Below are 22,614 nucleotides of genomic sequence, written 5' to 3' on the forward strand. Positions count from 1 at the left end.
TGGCTGACTTGCGACAAATGCTGGTTGAAGAATGGGATTTCATCCCACAGCAGTTTGTGACCAGGCTGGTGACCAGCATGAGGAGGAGGTGCCTGGCTTTGTATAGTTCTACCACATGCTACTGAGGCTCCTGTTTGTTAAATGAATAAATTGTTAAATTGCCAATATGTCTTCAGACTTCAATCATCCAATCCACCAAACAACACCAAACAATTGTCAACAGCAAAAAAAAAAACTGTTTGGCATTGGCAGAGAAGATTTGGCAAATTTTGCATGGGCGCAACCCACATACTCAGCTTTGCTGCTCATCCCACAAATGCATGTTCCTTACAAATGTGGCACCATTTAAAAGGGAAATAAACAGGCTTTCCAACGGTATATATATTTTTTTTATTGCCAAGAAGCATTGTTACAACAAAGAAATAATCTACCAAACACAAATTTCCTTACTTTTTGTGCTTAGATTATATATTAACTGTGCTTTCCAATACCCATTCTACCATAATATTTAGTATTCCAAAAAAAAATTAGTATGTCCCAATACATAGTATTTCAAATTCAGTTTGCCAAAAAAAACAGGATGGTCTACTACATCTGCCTGACAGCTGACGGAAGCTGCAATGACAAATGACAGCACATCCAAGTGACTGATGACCAGTAGAAAAGTAATAAAAAATTTTTTAATTGTTTCAATGAACAAATAATCATTAAGATTTCCAGCAACAAAAAAACTACATAACTGTGAATAATGCCAGTGAAATGCCTGTATGAGTTCCCTGGGTTGACCTCTGTCTCTGCTGAGCTCAGTGAATGACATTTTATCTCTGAAGTGAACAGGTGAAGTAAATAACATTGATCATCTCGTTAGAATGCAGTGGTCTGAAGGGAAACCTTGGACCTTCGCGTTCACATGGACGCCACTTGATGTGCTCCAGCCATCCAAACACTGTTGCAGACCCATTACCATCCTTGTGGCAATGCCACTCCCACATGGCAGTGACCCTCTCAAGACAACGCACCATGCCACACAGCAAAAACTGCTCAGGAATGGCCTGAGGAACGTGACGGAGAGCTCAAGGAGTCAACCTCGCCTCCAAATTCCCCAGATTCTTATCTTGATTGAGCATCTTTGGAACATGCTGGTACCCCAACTCACAACCTAACCAGGTCAAAGGACCTGTCACCAACACCCTACTGCCAGACACCACAGGACACCTCCAGAGGACCTGTGTCCTTGCCTCGACCGTTCAGAGCCAAGTCCAATCTGAGGAGGCCCCACTGTGGATCAGGGATACCTCTGGGGTATTGGCACATCCACAATTGCTCAATCAGATTGGGATCTGGGGTATTTTGAGGCCAGGTTGATGCTTTGATGTTTTTGTCACATTCCTCTGACCATTACTAAAATGTTTTTGTGGTTTGGCATGGTGCATCGTCGTGTTGGGGGTCCACTGTCAATGTGGAATGCCCTTGCCATGAGGGAATGTACCTGGGCGTACTTGCAATGGTGTTTGGCTGGGTGGAGTGCATCAAGTGGCATCTACATGAATGCCAAACCCAAGATTTTCCAGCAGAACACTGCACTGCTATGATCACTGTTAATTACTTCAACCACCAGTGGTTTTAATGCTTTGGCTGATATGCATTTGCGCAAGAGGGTCAAAGTTCAGGACACAGTGTTATGAGGAAGTAGTGTGTGCAAACTGCATGCAACAGTACACACTGTGTAAGGGCAGCTGCAGTACCTCCTAAAAGTAAACAGAAACATCATGCGATTCAGAACACAGCTTAAATCTTTTTCAGGCATACTAAATAGTATGGTAGTATGGATAGTGGAATGCACAGACAGACACTTGGTTTTGAAGCTAATGTGTTTTGTAGTGTAGGTCAGAATAGCTGTTACACATTTCAGTGTGAGTATGGGTTGTTGACAGCGACAGATGACCTATGGCCTCAGAATCAGCCATGTCCCTTGTAGGTTAAAGCAAAATGTAACCTCAGTGTGTAGGAAATTAAGAGATGTCATTCAGTATAGCCAGTTGCCAGGCATCAAACAGTCTATAAGATCACAATGTTAAGATGGTTTTTCACTACCTTATTGACTTGACAGAGCTCTAAGAGAGGCAGCTATTGAAAAGCCACTCGGAGACAGAGCAGGAAAATAAACAAATAAAGAGAATTCTCATCAGACCAAGTCTTTTCTTTTAAGAGGCCTTTGTCTCTCTCATGTCAAATGCGACAAAAGCTATTAGCCCACGAAATGGCTGGTCTTTGTTTTAGTAGTGCATTCTGTCATTTAGTGCTATGAAAAGACATAGAGCAAGGCACTATACTTCTTTGTGAAGATTTAATTAATGGTAATAATGTAGTCACGATAAACAAATGTCTCATCTGTCACCATGAAAGTGATTTCTATAAAATCAATGTTATTTTTGTAACAGTTCTCTAATCCACATTCTAATTAGGCTTAAGCAGCTAGTTTGTCAGTAGAAAAAAGACTCTTCCGTGGGCGTTTGCCATTCTTTTCATAAAAGAACATTAAAAAGTAGGCTAAGGATTTGACACCATTTCTGTCTGTTGCATGAACAGAAACTAATCCACATGAACAGCACACTTGTTTTGCTGACTGCTCCTAATTAATTTCCTGACATTCTCCATCTTAAAAATGGGTGGGTCATGTAAAGAAGTAAGTGTGTATTGTCTGATAAAAAAAAAAAATCCCCATGGCATTGTATCAGTCAAGTCATTTCCATAGCAGCAGGAAGCCCAGTGTTGGGATGGGTCTCTAAGTGGTTCAGCCTTTTTGTGTGCTGACATTTAGTGGGTTATAAAGTGGCACCACAGAAGATCTTCTTCATGTTTGTTCTTCATCATAGTTTTTTTTTTCTTCTGTAATGCAATATAATTTTTCTTAGGCCTCCTTGCACAAAACTATTGCTCGATTCACTGAAACATTTACTTTTGGTTTCTTATTTTAGTTTTGATATTTTAGCCAACAAAGCTCTCTAAACGGGGGAGGGATGTGCTGTCCTTTACGATCCACCTTATTCCTAGTCCCATGATCCCTTGCACGAATTATGTGCGCGACTTCCGGCATTTCCCAATGGTAGCAGTTTGTTTACAGTACACTATTCTTCTTTCCAAGAGCAATTGGGAAATAAAACGTGGAATACACCACCTGTAATAATTCAAACAGGATTATGTGATCATACCTCTGCCATCTCTGACAGCCATCTCAAAGCATTGTTTTTTTCAACCGAGCACACTAGCAATTAGCTTGCCTTGCTCCGTTAAAATAGTGTTAATTTTAACATGACCGGACCCAGCTTAAGGTAAACATCTGCTCCTTCTGAAGATGATTTCTGATGACTTAGTAAGAGATACTAACACATTCAGCAAACATTTAACATAATTCAGTATTAACTGTAGCTCCATGGAAAGTGAATAAATGGGATGTAATCCTACACTCGTCTGTGTCTGAGTTTTTATAACTTCTGATTTATTAAAAACTGTTCTGAGCAAAACATGATGCTGAATCACATGATTGCAGACTTCAGTAATAGTAATACAGACTAGTAGTAAAAGAAATAACTTCTGGCATTCATTTTGTATACGATATAAAGGAAGTACGGTAAATCAGTAACACATTCTCAGCCCTAATGGCTAAATACATACTCCAAGGTATGTTGCTGAGTTTATTTTATAATGAGCAATGTTTTAATGTAGGTTGAGTCAGACAGGGAAAGACAGGAATATCACGTACTGACGTTGAGTGAAAGACCTGTCAGTCTAAGTGTCATTCTCTTCTGCAAATTCTTATTTAATACTTTTTCAGTATGTCTTCTGAAACTTGTGTGGTTTTATTTCTCATATCAATGGTACCTTTGGCAACAGGAACACTCAGACAGACATTTTAGAAAATTATACGTTAACATTAAGTTAACAAGCGGCTGGGATGAGAATCAGCACCTCCAAGTCTGAGGCCATGGTCCTCAGCCGGAAAAGGGCGGATTGTCCACTCCAGGTCGGGGGGGAGGTCCTTCCTCAGGTGGAGGAGTTTAAGTATCTCGGGATCTTGTTCACGAGTGAGGGTAGGATGGAGCGGGAGATTGACAGGCAGATTGGGGCAGTCAGCATTGATGTAGCCGCTTAACCGGTCCATTGTGGTGAAAAGGGAGCTTAGCCAGAAAGTAGGGATGCACTGAATATTCGGCCGAATATTGCAAAAAACACACATTCGGTATTCAGTGGAATAAGTTAAAAGCAAGGCCGAATAATAGCGGCGTGTTTTGATAACGCAATCAAACAGCGTGCCGTGACGCGTGGAGTAAAATGTCGGCAGTGTGGCGATCCACCTGTCACCGCGCTCGCATTTGCGACTAAAAATAGTTTTGAGCGAGCAAAATAGGCTTAAATCATTCAGCATGCTGTGCGAGCAGCCTACACATTTCAACCACCAGCAGAAACGAAAGGAGAATCCCACCGATTGTGGGTTGAACGGGGGTCACAGACACAGACAGTAATGTATTCCTGTCAAATACGGCGGCCATCGGCTTACCGGCGACGGATAAGTCGGCTCCAGTGATATCCTCTTCTTGGCGTGTGGACTGCCCAGAAGTACCTGAACAGCCGAGCCAGTCGAACACAGGTATGTGACGTGTCAGAGGAGAAACGAGCCGTTCACGGCCCACAAACCTCACCGCACTTTAGGGACTGTTCTTTACTTATGGAGGGGAGGAGGGTGACTGGTTGATTCTTATTTTATTTTGATCCCCCCTATGTTAATCACTCATTGATGCTGTTTTTGAAGTATGAATAAGTCAATAAGTAATTTATTCCATTGAAATATCATTGATGTAGCTTATAATAGTAAAGTGATCTATCTTTTCATAAATGACAAAAGACGCATCTGACTCATTTTTGCTGTGGTATCGTGATACTACTCAGAACCATGATATTTTCATTGGTATCGTACAGTGGGATCCAATTTTGGTACCGTGACAACACTAATCCGGAGGGGGTTTATCTGCAAAAACTAATGAAAAACTAAACAATAGTTGGTATTCGGTACTCGGTATACGGCCAAGCGTTTAATATTATTCGGCTTCGGCTTCGGCCACAAATTTTCATTTCGGTGCATCCCTACTCGATTTACCGGTCGATCTACATTCTATGGTCACGAGCTCTGGGTAGTGACCAAAAGAACGAGATCGCGAGTACAAGCGGCCAAAATGAGTTTCCTCCGCAGGGTGGCTGGGCTCAGCCTTAGGGATAGGTTGAGGAACTCGGACGTCCGGTAGGGACTCGGAGTAGAGCCGCTGCTCCTCCACATCAAGAGGAGCCAGTTGAGGTGGTTCGGGCATCTGGTAAGGATGCCTTCCGGACGCCTCCCTTGGGAGGTGTTTCGGGCATGCCCAACCGGGAGGAGACCTCGGGGCCACCCCAGGACACGCTGGAGGGATTACATCACCCGGCTGGCCTGGGAATGCCTCGGGGTTCCCGCGGAAGAGCTGACGGAAGTGGCTGGGGAGAGGACTGTCTGGGCTTCTTTGCTGAGGCTGCTGCCCCCGCGACCCGGACCCAGATAAGCGGAGGACGACTAGTACGAGTACGAGTATGAAGTTAACATTAGTTAAATATTTGTTAAATTAGAAGGCAAATTAGTTTAGAAAAAAAAACAGTGTTGGTGGCTAACCACCAAGAGTAGCCACTGGGACTAACCACAGACAGTCTATGGGACTAACTAGCTTAATGCTTCTTCCACTATCTCACAGGAAGTTGCGCACATCATCATTTCTACAGTAGTTCCCTCAGGAATAAGGTGGATAGCTAATATTCTTGTAGTTAAAGAGATAGTACCCACTTTTAATATAGCCTGTTACCATTGTTTGGCATCCATCTCATTATCACAAAAACATTAGTCACTTGCCATTTTCATTGGCAGTTAAGTTTACTAGTACTAGGGTTGCAACGGAATGAGATTTTCATGGTACAGTAACCATCTCAGAAAATATTGTGGTTTCACAGTATCACGGTATCATGGTAGTACAGAATCTAGTCAGAATGACCCTTAAAGGAATGAAAATGGAAGGGTCATGTCTCCCCTTAAAAAATAACTTAAAAATTGGGGAGATGTAACATCCAGTTGCATTTTTTTTTAATATCGTAGATAAGCAAATGTACACAGTATGATAACTGTCAACTTTTATATCCCGGTATACCTTGAATTTGGTATATCACTGCAGTTTTTAGTATCCATCTTGTAGTGCGCAGCATTCACCAGTCATGGGGACATACATCCCTTACTAGAGGTGAAGAGGGGAGGGTTGTGTTAAATGATCAGTATAATTTCAGGGCAAGCACTTTGTCACTGTATCTCACTGTATTGTTTTTCATGTTAACATGAACTGATGTGAAGTTTTTGCCTGAAACGCTACCGCTGGTCCAGCACTGTAGGGCTATTCGCACCAGAGCCAAAGTCTGAGTCTGTGACTGAATGCTGCCACTGTCTGTTTCACATTAAAAGCCCTTGTTTCAAAATTGAAGCCTTCCAGCATTTCATACCCAGTCCAGCCATATTCTAGGTTTTGACCTATAATACTGCCCATGTCTGACCACCATTTTGCATGGAGGCTCCATACAGGAAGCCAGGGTGATGTCAGTATGTTCCTGTGAATCTGAGGTCGACTTTGACATGAAATAATCACTCAAAAAATAGAAATCACTAGTGGTGTAACAATATACATATTTGTATTGCACTGATCGGTACACATTACAAACTGTCTTATTACATTTGAAAAAAACAAACACAATTTGTCAGTGACACACTAGGAGGCAGCTACGCTAAGCTAGCTCGTTACAAGATGGTTAGTAATGCTATTACTAGACCAGAAATAGGAGAAGATCCTCTGATAACCTACAGGTCTGGTGTTTGGAGCCACTTCGGTTTTGCTGTGAATTATGAGGACGATTGCGAGAGAGTGGTGGATAAAAACACAACAGTATGTCACATCTGCTGCATGACAATAGGTTACATTAGTGGGAATGCTTCAAACATGTCAACTCATTTATGCCAACATCACCCCAGCGTGTCGATGGGTGGAACTAGATGAAAACAATGAGCAGCACACTACAAACTAATGCAACCCTTCCAGCATTTAGGCAGCCATTCCCAATTGATTCAGACAGGGCAAAATAAATCACTGCACTGTGATACAGAAGGTTATATATTGCTGGCTGCCACAAATTACTGAAAATAGGGAAAACCCAAAGATTTTTCAGAGTTTGGATTGTACTTCTGAACTTCCCCGTCAGTTATATTTGAGGGCCTCTCAGGCTTCACTGTGAAACTAGAGTCAGTCTTGAATAGGACCAAACAATATGTGGTTTTATGTGTGAGCAGTGCTGTGCTGTAATTTCAGGTGATGTTGTCAATAATTGTATGTGATTTTGAACATCTTTTATGTTTTATAACAAAGCTTGTGTGAACTAGTGTGTGTAATTTGTGTTAAAGCCTGTAACATTGTCCCAGGTCATAATGTGAAAACATAATAAAAAGCCTTGTGAAGTGAGGGGTTACCTGGTGTGCCAAATTGTTCCTTAACCACAGCAAACGGCTGTGAACTGTAGCTTTGTCAAAGCCCATGCCTCTAGTTATTGTAACCATAGCAGTCTGCCACCTTTGTAATGAAGCCGTTGTGTTAACCAGCTGCCAGCTTTGTTCCTCTACTATACCACCCGCCAGCAAAAAGGCCCTGAAGACAAGAGGCCCCACTCTGCTCGCAAATTTGCTTCTGGTTTGAGCCCGATTACATTTCCTAGCAATCAGTGCAGTGAGGCAGGGAGAACTCTTAATAAGGAGTACCTGTGTACCTACAGATAAAACTAGCCCCATCTCATTTTATTGGGGTGTCAAAATACAGATTGGTTAGTTCGACATTTTGGCAAATTTGCCTATTGCCGTAATCCCTATAGTCATATGAGTAGGTACATTACCTTTAATTGTCAGTGCGTGCTGTTCTGAGATCGGTGGGGCAGAGCTGCCCGCTGAAATGGAGGTGAACGGTACAGGTCCCTCTCTCCCTCAAAACTAATCAAATACACCATCAAATGACTCCAAAACGCTCTTGTGGACAACTTGTAGCTTACACATTCACGACGCTATGAAATAATAATGTAATATTACGAGACAGAGTTGTTTTGAAGCCAAATGCAGAGCCGGAACTACATTCCAGACATACAGTACTTGCTGGGCGGAGTGATTTCAAACAGCGTATGTTTAGTGCAGTTACTCCCGTCATCAAAGCAACAAGTTTGTTGAGAAGAAGCCAGAATATACAGAGGAAGAGTTACAGGTTTTGGAAGAAGAGAGAGCAAGAAGAGAGGTTGAGGCTGCCGAGCAACCAGGGGCTGAGGGGAGACCCAGAGCCGGTGGTGTAAATGTGGGGCTTACTGGCCACTTTATTAGGTACACCTGTGCAATATAAATATAGAGTATGCCTCAAAATAATCACCGGAACACGGGAGAACATGCTAACTCCACACTCATAAATCACCACAACTCCTGAAGGAACAACAACATAAAATGTTCCCTAGCAGTCTGTTTATTCCCAACAATGAGAAGTAATGCCAGTCACTTCACTAACTTATATGCTCTGGGCAAGCACTTAACCATAACATAACCACAACAACATTTGCATTTTAGCCTTATTTACCGTGCTTGGGTTGTAGGCTAATGTTACTCAACATGGAGGTAACGTTACAGCAGAGAGATTGCTGAGCAAAATACCTAACGATCACTTACCACGTCTGCTCGTTTAGTGATGCCGACAGATGGTATGGCAGTATCTTTCAAGAAAAGCGTTTGAACCATTCCTGAGCTTCTGCGCTCCATCCTTTCAGCGTAGTCCTCCGGTAAAAAATGGCAGGAGCACACAAACGTTTTCCGGACCATTTCCACAGGCGTGTTGGGGTCGATGTCCAGCACAAATAGCCATTGTTTCATCCTGTCCGTATTACTGGTTGGAACTATGTGAAACTTCACTTTGCTCCATGTGTTTGGCTTGTTACTGCAACCTTTTACAATGCATGTGTAAACCATGATTTACAAAAACACTTGTAAACTTTCCTCAAACCTTCTGCTGCGTCCAGCTGACGATACCGCAAATGGCTACAAGCAATAACTATGGCACTGTCTCAGCTGCACACTGTGTCACTCCGCCCAGTGGTTTACTCAAGAAAGTAGTTCCGAGTATTTGCTTCATGTGTAGTAATGTTACTTAATTATACATTATTATTTCATAGCGTGGGGAATGCGCAAGCCATGTGTTGTCCACTAGAGCGTTTTGGAGTCATTTGATGGTGTATTTGATTAGTTTTGAGGGAGAGAGGGACCTGTACTGTTCACCTCCATTTCAGCGGGCAGCGCTGCCCCACCGATCTCAGAACAGCACGCACTGACAATTAAAAGTAATGTACCTACTCATATGACTTTAGGGATTACGGCAATAGGAGAATTTGCCAAAATGTTGAACTATCCCTTTAAGGGCTTACACATTTGATTTCTGCTGATATTACGCTTAAGTGGTCCATATTATCAGAAAGAATAGCAATTAAGATTACCACAAAACAGTTCATTGATTGATTGGTAAAAGAATGTCACGGTGTCACTAACCGCCCATTTTCCGTTCCAACGGTAAAGGCCGACGGTGTAACCTATGCTACGTTTCATAAATGGGAACTTCAGGAACTCAAAACTCTGACTCGTGACAACCCTAGGAATAGAGTGTTGTGCTCCTAGCATATTTCATAATGTGGTCTACGTTGTGCTTTAGAGCATGTGCATCGTATGATCTGCATACATCAAACTTGATGTCATACCCAAGTTCATTAGATCTATTTTGCACAGTGTAGCCTACAGTAAACTTACAAGATTGATGAAATCTCAGTCTGTAGGAGGCTTTACACCACTCAGGAAAAAAATAGATGATAGAAAGGTAAGACACTCTTGCGTAACACCAAAGGGGTGCATTACACTCCATGTATTGTTTGAATCAATTCAAACAAATTACATGCTGATTTTATTCTTACTAGAATTTTAGAAAAAATGACAGCCCCTCTGTGGATTTTGTCCACCATCTTATATAATATAGTCGCTCCATGAAGGGGTCTTTCCTTGGCCAGTGTGAGGAAGAATGATTCCAAAGACCAACAACTCTCTCAACATACATATGGCATATGAATGTTGTATTATGGTAGACTTGGGGGAAAAAAATCAGACCTGTTATTTCTTAATGTTGATCTTCATACCATCTTAGCTGTCCTTGCTGCTCTTACTATAGCTTGTGTTCAGAGATTTTGGCATCATTGTTTATGCAGAGGTGTGGAGAGAAGGGTAAATAAATTATCCTCACCTGTAGTGTAACAACACAGATATGTTTGGGGTGCTTTGGTTGACTGTGTTATGCATTTTTGAGCAAGTACAGCTTTGATATTAGTGTGCTTCTACCATAAAGCATCAACTGTGAGTGGAAAAGTGACAGTGACAACATGGAAACAAAGGCTGTAGGCAGAGGCTGAGGATTATAACTCACTGCTGTGTGTGTGTGTGTGTGTTAGGGCTGGTTGTAGCTTTGAGGCAATTAGCATTCCCATGTCCAGTGGGGCTGTGGGAATCCCTTGAAGTAGAGGCTAAGACATGATTGTGAGGCTGCACATCACAGCAGCCACTGCTTTGTAGCGCTCATTTATTGTCAGAGGAATGATGCGGCCCCATCTCCATCCCAGCGCTGACCTCCCGCCTCCCCCCCAGTTCCCCCCTCTTTCAGCTGGGAAATTGAATTGTGTTGGAATGCTCTGTGCCTCTTTTCTGTGGCACTTCAATGGGCTCTTTAGTATTTCACACCAAGGTGTCCTTCAGGGTGCGAGGTCAGGCTACCAAAACAGCTTCTAGTGGCGGATTAGGACCAATTAACATCTTTGTACACAAAGGGCTCTGGCAGCTGAACAGGCTGCAGGGTGACCCACACTGCTGTTGCATGCCAAGCAAGGGGACTGCTGCACTTGAGCTGAAGTAGCAAAAGAGGGGTGGAGAAAGTTTTCCAAACCTAATGGGAAATGTAGCTACTTCACACCTCATGGCCATATAGCCCATTGAGGGATTGTTATTTTGTGAAATGAAAGAGGAAAATCACTTCTTTATCATCACAGTTATACGTAAGAGAGTACCATGAATTATTTTTCATAATGATTGGCTACTATATAGGGCCAGGGTTAGGCCTTTAATCCCTCTGGAACTACCCATTCAAATGTTACACACACTTCAGACTTAGTGCCACCAAATGGCTGATAAATTTGCTATAAAAAAGCAACCTTACAAACAAAACAAACAAAAAAAACTGATGATGCACTGTATGCTGCACTTGACATTTCCTCATTTCTTCAAGGCAAGGTTCAAGTCAGGCCGTTGTCACGGTCTTGCAATCAAAGACAGTCTCAACGACAGTGTCAGAAATTTGAGATGACCATCTCACTGTGTGACTGTTATGACTTAGGTCTATCTGATGACCATTTAGCCTGTGGGGGCAACAGCCAACATTTCCAAGTAGGTATAACTGCAGCTACGTGACCTGCCCACTTGCTACATGACTCGCTCACCTTAACCTACATATAAGGTGACTTCCTCTTTCATGCGCTGGTCATTGTTTGCAGTCCGATTAGCAACTTGACACACAAGTTGAGAAACAAAACCTATAAATTAGGGTTGCAACAGTATGAGATTTTCATGGTAAGATAACCGTCTCAGTAAATGTTGCAGTTTCATGGTATCATGGTATTACAGAATTTATATTATTTTAAGTCAGAATAATCTGAAAGGAATTAGAATGGAAGGGTTAGTGTTGATTGAAGAAATGTTTAAATACTACAATTGGAACTTGAAACCATGTTGTTAATGTGTAAAATGTCTTCCCTTACAAAATAACTTCAATAAAGGGGATATCCAATATTCAGTTGCATTTTTTTTTGTTTCATCTTAGATAAGCAAATGTACACGGTATGATAATTTTCAACTTTTACATCACAGTATACCTTGAAACAAGTATATCATTGCAACCCTAATATGAATGCAGCAGCAGCAAAAAAAATGAATGATAATAATAATGAATTAACAGAGAAAAGCTAAATCATTATCAGATAATAGATGATGGATTCTGAGATTGCATGTTGGCCAGGCATTCTTTCTTTTTTGGTCTCCACTTGTTTACTAGCAGGCAAACAAAGCCCACTCAAATATGACTAGTCAGTACTACTCAGACTACAAACAGAAACCAGAACACTTCTGATACCACCATTGTATCCCATGGGAGCAGTTTTTGTTTGACTGCTCTTTGTTGATGGAGTCGGTGATAGACTTGTGTGTTCTGTTGGTTGGTGAGTTTAACTGGAAGAAGAAATTTGTTAAATTTTTACTTACTGGTAGCTTTTATGTTTTGCACCTGACTGTTTTTCTAGTTTCGTTATATGTTAGGGATACACGGATTTATCGGCTTTACATTGGTATCAGCTGATATTTGCCTTGTCAAATGCCATTAGCCTACCATTAGGCCAGTAAGATGACTTTCACCAGTGGCAGTGGGTGATGTTTTTCTGTCATGTCACATTCATTCTGCGCAAGCTAAAAAGCAAGGCTCGAGACTAACGGCAAAAAACCTAACTTAATGATAGGGCTGTACCCAAATATTCGGATATATGAATATTCGTTTCTATGGGTAGGTATTCGTTATGAAAATTTGGTATTCGATATTTGTTTTTTTATTTACATATATATACATACAGTACAGGCCAAAAGTTTGGACACACCTTCTCATTCAATGCGTTTTCTTTATTTTCATGACTATTTACATTGTAGATTCTCACTGAAGGCATCAAAACTATGAATGAACACATGTGGAGTTATGTACTTAACAAAAAAAGGTGAAATAACTGAAAACATGTTTTATATTCTAGTTTCTTCAAAATAGCCACCCTTTGCTCTGATTACTGCTTTGCACACTCTTGGCATTCTCTCCATGAGCTTCAAGAGGTAGTCACCTGAAATGGTTTTCCAACAGTCTTGAAGGAGTTCCCAGAGGTGTTTAGCACTTGTAGGCCCCTTTGCCTTCACTCTGCGGTCCAGCTCACCCCAAACCATCTCGATTGGGTTCAGGTCCGGTGACTGTGGAGGCCAGGTCATCTGCCGCAGCACTCCATCACTCTCCTTCTTGGTCAAATAGCCCTTACACAGCCTGGAGGTGTGTTTGGGGTCATTGTCCTGTTGAAAAATAAATGATGGTCCAACTAAACGCAAACCGGATGGGATGGCATGTCGCTGCAGGATGCTGTGGTAGCCATGCTGGTTCAGTGTGCCTTCAATTTTGAATAAATCCCCAACAGTGTCACCAGCAAAACACCCCCACACCATCACACCTCCTCCTCCATGCTTCACAGTGGGAACCAGGCATGTGGAATCCATCCGTTCACCTTTTCTGCATCTCACAAAGACACGGCGGTTGGAACCAAAGATCTCAAATTTGGACTCATCAGACCAAAGCACAGATTTCCACTGGTCTAATGTCCATTCCTTGTGTTTCTTGGCCCAAACAAATCTCTTCTGCTTGTTGCCTCTCCTTAGCAGTGGTTTCCTAGCAGCTATTTGACCATGAAGGCCTGATTCGCGCAGTCTCCTCTTAACAGTTGTTCTAGAGATGGGTCTGCTGCTAGAACTCTGTGTGGCATTCATCTGGTCTCTGATCTGAGCTGCTGTTAACTTGCGATTTCTGAGGCTGGTGACTCGGATGAACTTATCCTCAGAAGCAGAGGTGACTCTTGGTCTTCCTTTCCTGGGTCAGTCCTCATGTGTGCCAGTTTCGTTGTAGCGCTTGATGGTTTTTGCGACTCCACTTGGGGACACATTTAAAGTTTTTGCAATTTTCCGGACTGACTGACCTTCATTTCTTAAAGTAATGATGGCCACTCGTTTTTCTTTAGTTAGCTGATTGGTTCTTGCCATAATATGAATTTTAACAGTTGTCCAATAGGGCTGTCGGCTGTGTATTAACCTGACTTCTGCACAACACAACTGATGGTCCCAACCCCATTGATAAAGCAAGAAATTCCACGAATTAACCCTGATAAGACACACCTGTGAAATGGAAACCATTTCAGGTGACTACCTCTTGAAGCTCATTGAGAGAATGCCAAGAGTGTGCAAAGCAGTAATCAGAGCAAAGGGTGGCTGTTTTGAAGAAACTAGAATATAAAACATGTTTTCAGTTTTCCTTTCTTTTTTTTTTTTTTTTTTTTTTTTTACATATTTTTTGGTGCTAAATGTAGTCTTTTTGTTGTTGGTAAATTTAGGTTATCAATAAAAATCAAAACTTTTAAATTCCATTGTTAAAAATATGAAAATATAGTATTGCCTACCAACGGCAGGCTTGAGCGCATCCGTCTGAGGCTGTGGATCAATGCCAAATTTTACCACTTTATCACTATTCCCTCTAACTTGTAGCTGTCTTATCTTTTGAATTTAATATGAATTATGGAACCGTTTTTGTCAACGTTTGTTTCCCCCGTTTTGTACATTAAATTATTGTTTAAAGTTTCAACAAGTTTCTTTGGAGTGCGTAACACGTGTGTTTTGAAAACGACCACGGACTGTCACCTGCTCAACGCATCAGTACCTTCGGATGCCATGACAGTAATAGACAATAATGTCAAAATATCATTTACAGACCGATTTAACAGACGATCACTGCTGCCCGACCCACAGGTCCGTTTGCGGGTCCCGCGGGTTACGGGTTGACCCGCGCATCACTACTCAGCTCAGTCTATAAATGCTGTACACAATAGTAAGGCTATAGACATTATATTCTGTTCAGGCTGGCAGAACCAGCAGCGCATCGGCTCTACAGTGCACGGCACTGCTGATTAACCATTTTATTGCAGCACAGAGTGTCTGCCAGCAACCAATTACTTGCAGAGGCTTCCTACAACTTGTTTCAATGGTTCTGATGTAATCAGAAGACAAATTAAACAGGATGACTAGCCAATGTGAAAATCAATAGAAAGCAAAGAATAATGTACTGAAGGAGACTGTTGTGCCATCACATTTTTTTGTGGTTTGAGAGCAAAGATCCGGTCGCCGCTGTGCAAAACTCCGCAATACAATTAGGTCCGAAAAAAACCCGGAGGAGTGCTTCGCAAGGAGTCTTTGAAAGGAGCCGAGCCTGGCGTAAAACCGGAGAGAGCAGGCAGCACGGCCACAGCACCATAAATTCTGCCGAAGGTCCGAATGTTAAAAAATGGTATTCGGGACAGCCCTACTTAATGAGCAAGTACAAGAAGAATACAATGACTGCTTGGCAAATGGGCTCTGTGATCTCGGGCCCTATTTAGATGGTCTAAAACGCAAAGCGCCAGGCGTGCGGCGCATGGGCGTGTCCCAGTCACTTGCTAGTTAGACAGCGCGTTTTCAGACTGTGCGCCATGGCGGAGAGTCTAAAAGGGCTGGACTTACTCTGTGAATTAGTCATGGGTGTGTTTTGGGCGTATCATTCAATAAGCCAATCAGAGTGTCACCTCTCATTCCCTTTAAAAGAGGCGCTATTGGAGCGCACAGCGGAGAGCTAGTTAGATGGCGGACCTACCAACTGGAAAGAGTGAGCGTTTTACAGCTGAGGAGACGATAAATGTATCTCTATATCGACTGTCCCGTCACATCTGATGTCAGATCAAAGGGAATTGACACCGTTTGGCACGAGTAATGGAAACCCAACCTGATTTGATTGAAGGCCCGAACATACTCGGGCGAAACGTGAGCGGAACGGACTCCGCGAGGAATGTCCGCAGTCATTTGGGCTTCCATAGTCGAGCGCACTTCCACGTTGTAGTTTGCAGTAAAAATGTCCATGAAAAATCCCTGCGATGTGAAAAATACATGCCGAGCAGTCACTGGTGCGCGGAGCGGAGTCCGTGCGGTCATAAAATCTGAGCTTTGTGCGCACAGGGCTTGCAGACGTCCGCTTTGAGTCCGCGCGGACCTCTGCGGAGTCCGTTACGCGTACGTTCTGCCTGAGTATGTTTGGGCCTTAACACAGCTGCAATCAAATCAATCAATCAATCAATTTTATTTATAAAGCCCAATATCACAAATCACAATTTGCCTCACAGGGCTTTACAGCATACGACATCCCTCTGTCCTTATGACCCTCGCAGCGGATAAGGAAAAACTCCCCAAAAAAACCCCTTTAACGGGGAAAAAAAACGGTAGAAACCTCAGGAAGAGCAACTGAGGAGGGATCCCTCTTCCAGGACGGACAGACGTGCAATAGATGTCGTACAGAACAGATCAGCATAATAAATTAACAGTAATCCGCATGACACAATGAGAAAGAGAGAGACAGAGAGAGAGACAGAGAGAGAGATGTAGGTAATGACAGTAGGTTACAACAACATTATTGAAAGTAATAATATTATAGTTATAGTTCTGGCTACTGTGGTACAATATGTTGAAAGTATATATTAATATCTGGCAGTATACATGTGTGACAATAGTCATATGTGTATAATAACAGTAGAAGTATGACTAATGACTAATGATGGCAGCAGCAGCAGGAGGCATCTGGCAGGACCACGGCAGCAGCACAACCACACACGTCACGCTGTCCAGGCACCGCTGCGATATGAGTTAATCTGAGAGACAGTGGAGCACATAGGCTCCGGAGAAGAAGCCGAGTTAGTGACATCCAGAATGGCCGAGTTAGCGAGATGCAGTAATAGAATACGAGAGAGAGAGAGAGAAGGAGAGAAGGTGCCTGGTGTATTATGGGGGGGGTCCTCCGGCAGACTAGACCTAAGTCAGCCTAATAAGTTCACATCCCTCTCAGCCAGCCACAAACAGCCACAGCATCAGATAGGGAGTATATATTCAGCATCTGTCATCTTAGAAAAGCCAAAAGAAAAGAAACAGAGTGAGACTGCGAGAGAGAAAGAGAGAGTGTGCGCGCACGGGAGAAACGCTGTCAGCAAATTGTAAATTATTCAATTTATTTTATTTTAACCCAGGAGGTTAGAGAGCCCAGCTCCCTCTCTAGCATCCTGAATCCCCCCACCCGAAGGTCCAGGAAGGGCTGGTCCCTTGGCTGCACCCGGGCCGCCTGGTCTGGCTGCGCGCGGGCTGCGGAGCTTCCCCCTGCGGCCGCTGTGCATCCTCCTCCTCCTCCTGACAAGATGATCTTCAGTTTTATGTTGTAAAAGCTTTTTTTTTTAAATATACATTTTTACTTGTAGGGCTATAAGTTTATGTTTTTAGTTCACAGAATCTGGTTATTGTTGTGTTTATGTCAAAATAAAGTTTATCAAACGTTTTCACATCTTTGATTTTGTGATTTACATGCCAAAATGATCACAATTCAATTGGGAAAGACATGTTCATTTTACAGGCTATGCATCATCAGCCCGTAGAGGTCTGCTCGCAGTTCGGTATATTCGGACACTGCGAGCTTGGACCTCCCGGATTATGATGATCATTATTATTGCGATTAGATCATTCTGATTAATGACTGACCATTAAGATGTGTTTCTGATAAATATTTTAATGTGCACAATAATAACCTTTCACATTGTAATCATATTTTTATTTGTTATCTTTTGCATATGTGTGGCTGCTCCGTGTGTGTCTTGAGCAGAGTGCACGTGCGTTGTGCACCCGCCTAGAGACGCATATTACCAACTTGTTTAACAGCAAAATACTGCACCGTTGACTTTAGACCAGGTTTTTGTTGGTCACTGGCGCATTTGCTTTTTACGTCATCTAACTAGCAACGCGCCATGACTGCGCCTGACCACTCCTCATTTTTAGACCAACACACCCAGAGAAGCGCAAGTTCATTTGTTAGTTAGATGGCGGGGGCGCAGGGTGTGAAAATGACAACTGCGCCTGCATCTAAATAGCAATGACACTTGCGACATGGATTATGCGCCCTCCGCCATCCGCTTTAGACCATCTAAATAGGGCCCCTCATCTTTGTGTGACGAGATGGTGAGTAGCAGCAGGAGTCCGGTTTCCCCAGGGACAAAAGAAAACTTGTTTGGAATAAATAGAGATCTTCCTTGGGACGCCTTCAGGATGAAAGGATGCTTCATACCCACATTTTCACTTTGTAAAACAAGCTAGCTTGCTAGCATCCCACACAATTCTTACCAGAAATGTTCATTTTCCTGGCAATCTCCCTTCAGTCAGATGCCAACTCATTTAGGTTTCTGTAGTAAAATAAGGACATATTCTGTAGGTTATTCCTTATTTAAACCTTGTGAATCAGCCATTCCTCATCCATTGTGGCACTTCCAACGTGAGCAACAGAATAAAAATAGAAATGGGGCATCCGTCAAAAGTTAAGCTCAAAACAGCCTGCCACATCACGCCGCGTTGCGTCCTTCGAGGGCAGTTAGGACAGTCCAATAGAAAAAAAACACACAATCAGACTGATTTAGTTGCTGACTCTCACTTGCATCGCATCTAGTCAGGAACTTAGTATTGCAACTGCTGCACAGCAATTTCCCTCAGGATAAATAAAGGTCTATCTCACCTTACCTCACCTCACCGCATCCTATCTTATCTTCTTTATCACACAGATTACAAATCACTTTGTTCACTTTTTTTGGCTCTCCAAATAATTGAAAAATAGGTGATGTGCAGATTTCTTTCTTGCTGCACCTCAACAGCAACTTACCAATAATAAAGCTGTCATACTGTTGCTTTGTCGCTCGTAGTGTGAACACAACATGGGCTAACTTAACGTGAGTAAGTATGCAGTGTCTTTTTACCTCCGCCAAGGAGGTTATGTTTTCGCCGGCATTGGTCTGTTTGTCTGTGGATTTTGATGAAATTTTCAGGAAAGGTTGATAATGGGACAAGGAACAGATGATACAATTTTGGTGGTGATCGGTTGAAGCGAAGTGAATAAAATAATAAAATGGCGGGAAATCTGAGCTGCTTTGCGGAGGTCTGCGCTGTAATGGGTGCTCTAGTTTGAAAATGCTACAACAGTGAAGTGAAGGTGGGGTGAGGTAAAGCATTGAGAAAGCAAGAGCAAAGGAGACAGAGACTGAATATAGCCCAACATTTCTTTTTTTTTTTTTTTTAAGATATTTTTTTTGGCCATTTTGCCTTTATTGGACAGGACAGGTAAGCGTGAAGGGGGGGGAGAGAGAGAGGGGGGATGACATGTAGCAAAGGGCCACAGGCTGGATTTGAACCCGGGCCGCTGCGGCAACAGCCTTGTACATAGGGAAGCTCTGCCACTAAGCCACCGGCGCCCCTAGCCCAACATTTCTAACAGGTATATCATAATTGAATATTTTACTGTTATTGTGGACATGTGAGGACCATTATCATGGCCAATCTTGCCCAAGCCTGGTATTCACATTGATGGAATTTTTGGTTATTTTGCTCTCAGTACACAGAAATAGACATGCAATGAGGACAGTGACAATAAATCTGAACAAAGGGAAACAAACATTTGACTACTATGTGCAAATCAATCTGTCTGTCGTTTGATCAATCTATCACAATGAAATTGTAAACAGTAACACAGTAGTGCAATGGAGCCGTGTGTAAAAGGTGCTGGTACAAATATGGGATTATTAGTCTAGCAGGTTGCACATGAGACAGGTGGATGTGACACTATGTACAGTGTATACAGCGATGCTTATATGTTGATAGGGATGATAGTAAGGTTTTAAAGAATAGTCAGTTTATAGGCCATGAAACATATTTACTGGTAAAGTGGATGGTCAGTGTTTAATGGTTATTCCACAGGGATTGATCCTAACTATAGACTGTATAAAATAAGGTACCAACTGTGACATCACCATAGACTGTAAAAATAATGAATGCAGCTACCATGACATTACCCATTGGTTTATGCACTGCTTTTTGAAGCCTCATGTTTGCCTTTATGGCTGTCGCCATTTTGGTTTTTTAGAGCTGTGGATTTCAGAGTCAGATGCTGACATCGATATTTACGTACAGTTACAGACATATCTGTGATAAGCTGAATTTTTACTGGTATATTCTTATCCTATTCCGATATCTAGTAAAATAATATTTGTCATTTCAGTACCATTGTGTGTAAGATAGCACAATATTAGTACAATTTATTAAACCAGTTTACATTCAATAACTTGCCTCTTGCTTCTCATTTGCAAATAGGGAAAGCAAAGGTTATCCATGAACAAACCTCCCCAGTGCAGACCAAGGTTTTGTAGTACAAACAGAGAAATGTGTGTGAGAATCTGGGCCCTGGAGCAGGAACTGAGATAAAGGAAGGCTGTTCAGAGTAAAACTTGTTTTATTTTGGAGAGGAAGATGTTTTTTTTTTTTTTTGTATTTGTGGTGCCCTTGGTTTTTATCATTACACTTGAGCCATCTTTTCTCTTACTCTGTCAATAGTCTCTGCACCACCCTCCCACCACCACCTCCCACTCCACCCCCCACTCCACCCTCAACACACATACACTGCCTGTCTGCCTAATAGAGGGTGAAATGCAGGTGTGTGGGGGAAATGGCTGCAATACTGTAGCGCATTGACAGGTTATTTTGTTGGCCTCTGCCTAATTAGTGGCATAGTGGATGCACCCCGCTAAGCTTTAGTGCTTTATGTCTGTACCAGTCTACTCTAATTTCCTTGCGCCTTTGATATTGGCCCTGAGATTGATGGTTCGCACATAAAGAGGAAAACCAGACCATGATAGAAAACCCTGTGGAAATAATGCCGGTCTGCAGATGTGCACTGGGACTGTGATGGGGGCATCAATGAATTTCTTGCAAACTCAATGTAAATTGGCTTCCATGTCAGCAGAGTGAATGCTATTGCTTCATTCAGTGAAAGGAACATGTTAGGTCCAGACCCTGTTTTTCCTCTGTTTCTACTGAGGATCTTCTGATGCTTACCAGTCAGTTATTACTCCAATAATCCATTACAGCGGTCTTTTGTGTGGCAGTGAACCTTAAAGCAGCTCTGCTATACAAAAGAGAGACTGAACCTTTTGAAACACTGTATTTTGACTGTTGCTCTTAGAGCACACTTTCTTTATTGACATTTATGATTAGCTGATGAGGCATTTTAGACATTTATAATTAGCTGATGAGACACATAACACTTACCTTTTAGCTTATGTTCTACAGATTTTAGGGGCATGAAGCATTTGAAGATACTCCAAAAAATGACAGCACAGTAAGCAAAAATACCACTTCTGTCCCAGAGTCTGAAGGGTTAATATGTCATTCAAAGAGGGATAAAGAGTTTCCTGTTAATTGTTATGGATTGATTATCGCAGGTGCTATGTAAAGTATTTTCACATCAAATTTCTGACACATTAAGCATGTACAAAATATTTAAGTTGGCCTACATTATTTTCAATGTTGACAGATATACTGCTAAACCTCTCAACCATGACCAAATCACCCAACAGTGTGAATTATGTGATAGAAACAAGAGAGCTTTAAGCACAAATGAGAACCAAATGATGTTTAATCTCATTGACGATTAAAGAAATGCAGCAGCTGAAGTTCAGGGAAATGGCAATGTACAGTGTTTCATGACATATTGGATGTGTAGTTTTTATTGAGTCCTACTATGTTCTTTCAGTACACTTTGCAGCAGTTATTATGGTTTAATGTTGGGGAAGGACACAGGCTATTTCCACTAACCTTCGTCAATGATGACCCTTCAATTAGTGTTCTATTATTGCAAGGCTCAGAACTAACCCCATGTCTGTGTAATTGTATTCACCATATGTGAACAAGTGAATTTCATGCATTTTTTCCTGACATTTGGCTGCCTTTGACATTTGGGCCTGGAAGTGCATGAAAGCTGTTTAAATCTCACAGTGAAAGGTCAGCTTGTGATTATTAACAGTGTTGGTTGTAAGGATGTCTACTTATTCTCATGTGGATTGGTGGCTTTCAGCTGCTCAAAGAAATGGGGATATTGTCAGTATTACCTGCAGTATTTTCTTGTCATGTGGCCTGTTGGAATAAAGAAATGAGTGAGCTATGTAATTCTCTTCTCTTTCAGCCTACTCTACTGTGTCAGGTGTAAATGGGCCCCTGGTGATCCTGGATAATGTGAAGGTGAGGCTGCTAGGAAGTTCTGTTTTAACCTAAAGGGGAACTTAACCTATTTTGAAAATCCATATATTGTATTCCTGTTGTCAGAGACAGTCCAAAAATATTAATAGAAGTTAACAACCCTCTTCCAAATCCAAACACTAGAGTGCTAAACCTCAAATCTGTGATGTCATGAGGTATAAAGTCTGGAGTTCCTCCACAGACAGTTAATTGGGAAAAATGTTCTAGATTCAGGATTCATGAAACTTTGGTGCTATCCGAGTGAACCAGCTCATGAACCAAACGATGTTTCATCTATGGAAGGCATTGCTCTGCACAGTGGAAGCAAACGGTAGTAGCAATATCATGGATTACATTGCTTACCTGCGAACTGTTGTTCTGTTATTACAGATATTTGTTTTTACCCAAAAATCAAGCATGGGCCAACTGTTACCGAGACCACTGCA

At 42.1% G+C, this 22,614-nt stretch overlaps 1 protein-coding gene across 1 annotated transcript in view; it reads left to right on the forward strand.

The window, feature by feature from the left end:
• The window catches only part of atp6v1ba (ATPase, H+ transporting, lysosomal, V1 subunit B, member a), a 114,189-nt gene that overhangs the window by 33,833 nt on the left and 57,742 nt on the right, over nt 1–22,614 (forward strand). Inside the window, exon 2 of the mRNA XM_033627980.2 lies at nt 22,116–22,171. Within this exon, the coding sequence (XP_033483871.1) occupies nt 22,116–22,171 (56 nt within the window). The remainder of the gene's footprint in view (nt 1–22,115; nt 22,172–22,614) is intronic.

This window comes from Epinephelus lanceolatus, chromosome 17, assembly GCF_041903045.1.
Source record: "Epinephelus lanceolatus isolate andai-2023 chromosome 17, ASM4190304v1, whole genome shotgun sequence".
Lineage (NCBI taxonomy): Eukaryota > Metazoa > Chordata > Actinopteri > Perciformes > Serranidae > Epinephelus > Epinephelus lanceolatus.